This window comes from Setaria viridis, chromosome 4 (assembly GCF_005286985.2).
Source record: "Setaria viridis chromosome 4, Setaria_viridis_v4.0, whole genome shotgun sequence".
Lineage (NCBI taxonomy): Eukaryota > Viridiplantae > Streptophyta > Magnoliopsida > Poales > Poaceae > Setaria > Setaria viridis.
In genome coordinates, this window is record NC_048266.2 from 23,658,299 (window position 1) to 23,666,913 (window position 8,615).

Sequence of the window (8,615 nt, forward strand, 5' to 3'; positions counted from 1 at the left end):
AACCCGGCAACCTATCAACGGAATACCTGAGGTAGTGTTTTGGTTGGTGGGTGTCGCCGAAATCAAGGAGTCGATGGTGACGCAGAAACACGATTTAGATAGGTTCGGGCCGCTAGATCACGTAATACCCTACGTCCTATGTGTTGTATACGTGTACTCAATTGAACTTGTTTGGAGGGGGTCCCTACCTGCCCTTATATGTCGGGGGAGCAGGGTTATAGGGTAGTCTTTGGTACAAGAGTACTAGTCGGACATGACTACAGAGTCCTAATCTAACTCGCCAGAGTAGTCCTACTGCCTTCTGGCTAGTCCTTCAGTGAGTCCATGTAGTCTACATTGCCCTGTAGCGTAGTCTTCATATCCTGATATGTCTTGAGTACATCCCCTTGAGTGGGTCCGTACAGATCTTCTGGTGGACCCGGGGATGTATGGCCGACATCCGCTATATCCAATTTTGTTATTCCTTTCCTTCTATAAAGGAGACACGACTTGCCTATATATTCCCTCCACGTACCACTTCGCAACCATTCTCTCTTTTTCTCGCGCAGGCCACCCAGACGTGTACCTGCATTTTCCTCTTTGATGTCTCCTATTAGCGCATCTCACAAATGGGGGTTCATGTTCCTTTACTCTCCAAATGCCTCACAATTGTATCACTTTAAGTTGATGAGAAAAACTTCTTGCGCTTGTGATTTTTTTTATGTTATAGGCTTTCCTGATTTTTGCTATTATAATATAATGCAGGGATACGTTGATGCATCAGATGATATCAATGTTCCTTCCGAGCAGGACACGGGGTTAGGTGAAGGAGGGCTTGGCAATGGGGATCCGGAAGAAACCACCATCGACATGTTCAAGTCAGATGGGTCTACTATCACCCAATGCCTGGTACATATATATTTCATCTGTATCTATACTTATATGCTGTTATGATTACTCGGTAGGTTTTATAAGTATTTCATCTCGGTTTCTACATGTATTAACCGGTGTTTATGGAACATGTAATCGTGAATGCCTATAAGGTTAGTTTGAATGCCTATAAGGTTAGTTTGATTATAGAGATAGAAGCCACTTTAAGGACCTGTTATTTTCAGATTAGTTTAACATATCATTTCAATTGTGTTGTTTTCTCTGGATGCCTTATCTTCCCATTGAATTTTCTTATTACCTTCCAAATCTTGGTAGTGCCTGAACACTCATGCTTTCATGCTTTTTTTCATCTGATGTTTAATTGATATTTCTTCTTTATATTTCATCTGAACACTCATGTTGTATTTCGCGCACGTGCACATCCACTACATCAACATCTGCTATATATTTATTCAGAACAATTCTGGTGATCTCATGAATCTGGCGACTGTGATGGCTCTACCTCATGAGACTAAGGTGGATGTAGTAGTGGTGGTAGCATTTGTTGGTCCAACGGACTACAAATTACTTCATCCATATGGAGCAAGGGAATTCTGTTTGGCGGACACAAAGTTAGTTTTGTTTAGTTACACATTTATTAAAATAAGAGCATATTTTATTCTATAATTTTGTATAACCCATCTACGTTATAAACCATCTCTCTTAAAGTACACTAGCATTCCACCATTTGGTGGTCGATCAAAATGATGTCGACGGGCATAAACAATTTCTTGCAGCAGATGTCCACAACCACATTGTAGTGGTTGCAAAGGTTGTTGTAGACTAGAATATATGTAAGTACCAACGTTCCATCTATTTTGTTGTGGATTATGTTTACTTTGACTTGTGATGCATTTTGATGTTATCATGATCTCCAATTACAGGGTGCCTGGAGGGAACTACATTGACTACAATCACTTTTTGTGAAACTGCAGCGCACCCGTGGTTGACATCACTCGAAGGTATTTTGATATAATTCCATAAAAAGTATTGCTTGTGAAAAAAAATGGCATTTTTTTTTTGCAGATGTTAGAAATTCTTTCCGAATGGACTACGAGGTTCATGAATGCGTTAAAGAGGCAGTGACCGCTCAATCTGACTATATTCGTATATACTTCAATACACCGCCCTTACAAAAATGTCAGACGGTCTTTGAAGTATCCTTTTGACTATATGTTTAGGTCAGGTGAAGAAGACGGCAAATGCACCCGCGTTCTGTAGCTCGATCTGTTAATTGTCCAAATGTTTATTTTTTCAAAGTTTCAGTTTCCCATATCTAAACTTCTTGTGGGAGTGTCAACTGATGAACGTAGTTTGTTTAATTTTTAATAAATATTTGAATTTGGATGGTTAGTTATATGTTATTTCAATTTCAATAATATAGTAACTATTTATTATTACATTATATATGTTATGCAATCCTTTTTATATCACATGCCACCCCGTGCACGTCCACTAGTATTGAGAAAGGACTCGGGATGGGTTTTGGTCTGGTGTTCTTTATTTATTTATTTTTTGAAAAAAATCTGGTGTTCCTTTATACAGCTGCGAACCTTGGCATAACTTAGGTTTTGCCTGTAACATTTAGTGTTCTTTATACTGCTGTAAAACACACCCATTTATGCTAGTTTCCATGTCGTCTCAAATCTAACTTAGGCCTCTGTAGTGCTAGAGAATGCACTAGTGGGTGTGTTTGTTTTGTGGTGTGTACGCATGTCTGCACATTGTAGTGAGGAGAAAAAACGAAGAATAGAGAAAGGAGTTGTACGAATTGTACTCGCTGGTGATTCCTACATATGCTCACCACAATATGCATATGAGCTTTAGTATTCTTTTATTTTTTTCTGTTCTTTTTTATACATTTTAAAAACAGGGAGCACAACACATCCTGATGATTGTCCAATCCATCAGCGTTTTCAACTCCGGATTTTAATTGTCCTACGAATCCGTCATGCGGTTGAACCAGAATACAGCCACGGCCACCGCTAAGGTCAGTATGCACGCTCTCCCCTCGTCAGAGCTGGGACGTCTGCATGCATCGCTGCGGCTGACGCTCCCCGCTGGACTAGGACCCTCGCTACTGCCATCGCCTCCTAGGCTTCCCCTCGCCCTCCCGTCGTCAGCCTGTTCTCGACCTGCACGCTTGTTCACCGGCGGTGCGGCGGCGGCGGCCTGTGTGGACGATGGAAGCGCCGCCCCCGCAGCGCCGCCTCCCGTTTTCGCAGCTGACGAGGCTGCTGCAGGTGGTGCACTCGTCTGCTGCTGCAGCGTCGCTGAAACGAACAAAGTTTAATTAGTCAATAACAGCATCAGTTGTTAACCAGTGCTCCTAGTTTTGTTAATTACGGCCTCAGGAGGAGATGTAAAGATAGGATTGGATCTTGGGTACCTTGGCAGGCGGCGAGGGAAGGTGCGTAGAGGAAGCACCCGGGCAGCGGCAGCACGAGCGGGAGCGTGAGGAGGTTGGTCACGAGGGAGGCGAAGACGCCGTTGGACAGCAGCAGCGAGCACACGCAGCGGTGCCCGGCGTCGAGGGCCTTGTTTAGCGACGAGCAGCAGGCGTCGCTGATGTTGCCACCTCCCGCGCCGGCGGCCGCAGCGGCGCTGCCCGCCGCCATGCACGGCACCAGGTCCACCTCCTGGAAGTTGCAGTTCGGCAAGACCACCACCTGGGCCCTTGCCGTGGTTGAGATCGCTGCCAGGACCCCGACAAGTAGCAGATGGAGGTGTGGTGATCTGGTAAACATGCTTCCCTAGCTGTGGCTTAATTCTGAATCCAGTTCAATCAAACAAAGACGTACTGGCTCTAAGCTTGCAATTGTAGACTGTACTAATGTGAAATTTCGTTTGCTCGCTCGCATCTGAGTGTTGAGAGATTAACGCTATATATGGTAGGCTTTGTTGTCAGGGGTGGACGTGATCTCACTCAGGAGTGCCTTTGCTGTGACTAGAGTAGAACAGATTGCTTTGGTTTCGTTACGACATGCAGGGAGCACCATGGGTAGGTAGGTGTGCTCGGTCAAACATGTTTTTTAGAACAAAAATATATTCAGACGCTTCTGTTGTATAAGACGTGTAAGCAGGCATGAGCAAAGGGCACATGCTGCGCATGAGTCAACCGCAAGCAAGTAACATTCTAAAGTAACACAAAAATGGCAGATCGCAATTGATGTTACCAATGTTATCATAATAATCAAGCAAGAAAGAACATTCTAAAACAAACAAAAACTTCATCCTTGATTTTAGAGACAAGTAACGACATTTTTGTAACTTTATGAGATCTAGATGGATAAAAAGTATCACGCGAACAACCGGCGAGTACACAGAAGAGAAGATGACACCAATCTCACTCATCACACGTAGACTCTACTTGATCATATAACTCATGATAGTTGATAGGTTTCAAACAAAATAAGGCAGCAAACATTATGCAATCAACAAATCATGTGATTATGCATTCAACTAATCATGCTGTAGGAATATTATGGTACTGACTTCATATTTTTCTTGGTCTTGCATAGCTGCACCGCTTGCGCACTTTTCCTTTGGTCTTTGAAGGGACATTTTTCTGTGGAGGAAAAAACTCTCTACTGATGATGGAACATACTTTTCGCTGAAGCACTTGATTCTACTCGTCAGCAATTTCCTTCCCACTAAATTCTCGAAATGTCTTGAGACATTTTGTGAGTAACTGAGCTGAGCATCAGGCCAGAACAAGACATCACAGAAACCGACATTTTATTTCTGCGCACACAGAGCTACAGTACCAAACTAAGCTATACACGCGGGTGCATACTGGCATCCTCTTGGAGCTGGCTCCATCACACAGTTTCCTACGGGTCACATTACATTACACAACGAACGAGTCGGTGACGCGGGGTGGAACAAAATTCAAGCGTCGCCAAGGTGGTTGTCTTCGTTCAGCCTCGCCGCCGTGGTCACCGCCGCGCCCACCCCGCCGGCCCTGGCGTGGGCTTCAGCGTCGTTGAACGTCTCCGCCTGGATCACCCTCGTCGCGTCCTCCGCCCCCGCGGCCTTGTCTCCGGCTAGCTTCGCCGTCGCGTCCTGCGGCGCGCCCAGACAAGCACAGCAGAGCATCGTCAGTTACATGGTTCATCAGAAGCTTGCAGAGCATTCAACACTGCCGCATCAGCTGGCTCACCGAGAGGACGTCGCCGAGCTTGACCTTGTCGCCGTCGCGCGTGGCCTGGGCGTTGGCGCGCGCCGCGGCCTGCGCCTGGTCGCCGAGGCCGCCGGGCATGGCGACGTCGGCCCTGTGCGCGCTCATCTCCGCGGCGCGGATGGCCTCGGCGTCGGCGCGGTCGATGGGGCGCCCGCCTCCGGCCCTCGCCGTCGCCTCCAGCGCCTCGCCGATGGTGATCTTGGTGGCGTCCTCCTCGGCAGCCGGCGGCGGATCCGCCACGGAGTACTGGCCCACGACCTGGCCCGCGACGAACTCCGTGACGACGCGGCCGCCCGGCACGGCGGTCTGGGTGACGGTGATGCCCTGGACGGCGGCGGCGTCGCTGGCCTGGCCCGGGCGCACGGCGCCGACGGCCTGGTTGTAGGCCGCCGCCGTCTCCATGGCCGTCGCGGCGCTGAAGCCGCCGCCGGCGCCCTCGGGGACCTGGACGCCCGGCACGCTGTCCTCAGCGGAACGCATGGCGGCCGCGTCGCGCGGCGCGATGGGCTGGCCCGCGAGGTAGCCCGTCACGGCGAACACGTGCCCGTACCTGATGGCCGCCTGCTCCGGCTGCAGGTCCTGCAGGCCCTGGCCCTGGCCCAGCTGGGCCTTGTCGCTCTGCTGCTGCGCCTGGAGCGGGTCCTCTTCTCTCCTTGGCTGCGCCTGCGCCATTGCTACCTCTCGATCTGCGCTCGGTCTTCTTCTCTAGCGAGTTCGTGGAGTGGATCTCGGCAGGGTGAACTAGCCTGCCTTTCTGCCACGCCGATTTTATGCATAGTGTTTGGGATGGGCCTGGACATGGATATGGCCATCCGTGGTCGGCGTCGGCGCGCGCACAGCGTGGTGACGCGTGCGGCGCACCGGCTGACGCGCCCTGCCTTCGTGTCGTCGACAAAAAGGTTGGCCGGCGAAGGCATGAGCTGCACGTGTACAGACGCTTCGTGTAAGTTGTCCTCGTGTCGTCTCGTTGCAGAGTTCGATTGCACCGATATACTGGACGCGTAAGGGTCTGTTTGGATCCATGAGGTTAGATCTGCACTTTTAGATCAAAATTTAGTTCTTGGAATCCAAACAGGTGGATAAAAAGTGATAAATAGCTAAACTTTGGACTAAAAATTTTAACTCCCAAAGAGGCCCTAAACTGGGCTAAAAGTGATCCCAGGACCACAAATTCCACCCCTGCCTCCCTTTCCTCTCTCCTCCATGTGGTCCCTTGCCCCTCCCGCACTTCCTCTCTCCTCCGCCACCCACGCCCGCCGCCTCCACCCCCCCCCCCCGCCTCGCCTTCGGCCCCCCGCCTCCTCCGGCCGGCCCCCCGCCTGCAGGCTAACCAATGCGGGCGCCGGGCCTGCTACGACGAGGAAGCGGCGGCGGCAAATTGGGGAAGTCGGCATGCGGGTTGCAGTCCGTGGAGAAGAAGTCGTTGTGCTCCGGGGTCCTCCTTGCCGTTGGTGCTTGTCGGTGTTTTAGACCGGCAACCCACCTAGGGGGTACCCTAGGTGGTCTTTTGTGCGGCAAGGATCGTCGAGAATCAAGGAATCAATGATGACGCAAGGAACACGATTTAGACAGGTTCGGACCGCTAGATCGCGTAATACCCTACGTCCTGTGTGGTTGTTTGTATTGATCTTAGATACACTTGGAGTGTCCTTTTAAGGGGGTCCCTACCCGCCCTTATATACACGGGAGGGCAGGGTTACAAGTCCGAGTCCTAGTCCAGTACAGTTACAGAGTTCTACTCGATGTGGCCCGAGTAGTTTTCCATATGCATACTTGACTAGTCCGAGTGGGACAAGCCTATCCCTTTGTCCTGATCACATCCGAGTACGTCCCTTAGTGAGCCGTCCAAAGTCTACTCGTGGCCTGGGGTGCATGCCCGACAGCGCTCGGGTTGGGCTCCAGCGAGAAGTCCTCCCCCAGGCACAAGTAGCACAACACCTCCGCCCGACCCCGCCTCCGCTCGGCCCCGCCGCCTCCGGCCGACCCCCCGCGGCCTCCGCCCGCACGTGCGCGGCGAGGAAGAGGAACGCCGCCGACGCCGGGTCGAGACGCCGGGTGCGAGCGGCGACGGCGACGGCGACGTGGAGGGCTGGTTGTTGTTGTGGTGGTGGTGCTGCTGGTGGAGAGGAGGGGTAGGGAAGGAGGGTAATAGTGTCTTTGTTGAACAACATTTATAGACTTTAATCCATTTTAGTCCATGGATCCAAACAACCCAGAAGAACTAAATTTTAGGGGCTAAACTTTAGGAGCTAAAATTTAGCTCATGAACTACTGATCCAAACACCACCTAAGTCTTAATGTTTATATACTAATTAGAGTATTAAATATAATTTAATTATAAAATCAAGTTCGATTGCACCGATATACTGGACGCGTAAGTCTTAATGTTTATATACTAATTAGAGTATTAAATATAATTTAATTATAAAATCAAGTTCGATTGCACCGTATACTAATTAGAGTATTAAATATAGTTTAATTATAAAATCAATTGTATAAATGAAAACTAATTCGCGAGACGAATCTATTAAGCTTCATGATTTGAACATGTGATATTATAGTAAATATGTGCTAATTATGGATTAATTAGGCTCAATAAATTCATCTCGCGAATTAACCACGGCTTATGCAACTAGTTTTATAATTAATTCATATTTAGTGCTTTCCAAATATCCGATATGATCCGTCCATAGCCAAACATCCGAATCCACCAGGCCGTACCTGTAGATTTGGGTCCTTGGAATAAAACAAAAGATAAAATAGAGTACAAGGAAAACACTAATGTCGAAAAATGAGTTTTTCGTATTATGTATGCTAATATATTTATTTAAAATTAAGATTAAAGAAAGTCTCTGTGGTGGATCCACTTCGGATCTACTCGGTTAAACACGATTTAGCCGCCTGATACGCGACGTTCATGTCTCAGCCGAGTAAACACGAAGTGCCGTCGGATTTCCTCCGATTTAACCACTTGAACAGGACCATTTTAGCAGACTCACACGAAGGTGAGCGGTTCCAGAGAGTACAACAAGTCCACCGAGTTAACAACTTAACCATTTAGTTTGGTTATGAAATAACATCAGAGTTTTACAAGGTTTCAGAGAAAACACAGAAGGTAAAACACTAGCGGAAGCAATCGTCGGGGTCGGACGTCCTGGTGAGGCCAGCCGGGACATCACTGATCCCTCTCCTCGCCGTCCAAGGAGGGATCCCACTCGACCGTCCAACCCGGAGGGAGCTGAGGCGGCCAAGTGCCAACAGGAGGAGGGTCGGGAGCAGCAACCTCACCTGAAAAACAGGAGCCACAACAAGGCTGAGCTACTAAGCTCAACAAGACTTAACCGACAGGAGTAAAACTACTCCACCATTCTAGACATGCAGGGCTTTTTGGCTGAGGGGTTTGTTTGCCAAAAGCACTAAGTAAAACCCTATTTTCAAGTTTTAGCTCCGGTTCTAAGTTCATTAGCCGGTCTAGGTTTTTGCAACCTATTCTAAACAAACATAGAACTCAAGCAAGGTATGT

At 48.8% G+C, this 8,615-nt stretch overlaps 2 protein-coding genes across 2 annotated transcripts; both read right to left on the reverse strand.

Annotated features, from left to right (window-relative positions):
* Positions 1–2,752: 2,752 nt before the first annotated feature.
* LOC117851315 (uncharacterized) lies at positions 2,753–4,253 on the reverse strand. Its single transcript, XM_034733110.2, has 2 exons — positions 3,299–4,253; positions 2,753–3,182 (listed from the first exon to the last, which is right to left on the reverse strand). The coding sequence occupies exons 1-2, from the start codon at positions 3,654–3,656 to the stop codon at positions 2,848–2,850; spliced, it is 693 nt and encodes a 230-aa protein (XP_034589001.1). The 5' UTR covers positions 3,657–4,253; the 3' UTR covers positions 2,753–2,847.
* Positions 4,254–4,630: 377 nt separating this feature from the next.
* On the reverse strand, positions 4,631–5,963 carry LOC117853246 (late embryogenesis abundant protein 31). Its single transcript, XM_034735635.2, has 2 exons — positions 5,072–5,963; positions 4,631–4,974 (listed from the first exon to the last, which is right to left on the reverse strand). Exons 1-2 carry the CDS (start codon positions 5,762–5,764, stop codon positions 4,801–4,803), a joined length of 867 nt encoding a protein of 288 aa, XP_034591526.1. The 5' UTR covers positions 5,765–5,963; the 3' UTR covers positions 4,631–4,800.
* Positions 5,964–8,615: the final 2,652 nt, after the last annotated feature.

What these genes read in the sequence shown, in the direction of transcription:
- LOC117851315 (XM_034733110.2), bottom strand. Translation starts at nt 3,656, where the DNA reads ATGTTTACCAGATCACCACACCTCCATCTGCTACTTGTCGGGGTCCTG. An exon ending in TTCCCTCGCCGCCTGCCAAG is followed by an intron (nt 3,183 to 3,298) that starts GTACCCAAGATC and finishes TGTTCGTTTCAG; the next exon opens with CGACGCTGCAGCAGCAGACG.
- LOC117853246 (XM_034735635.2), bottom strand. Translation starts at nt 5,764, where the DNA reads ATGGCGCAGGCGCAGCCAAGGAGAGAAGAGGACCCGCTCCAGGCGCAG. An exon ending in AGCTCGGCGACGTCCTCTCG is followed by an intron (nt 4,975 to 5,071) that starts GTGAGCCAGCTG and finishes GGCGCGCCGCAG; the next exon opens with GACGCGACGGCGAAGCTAGC.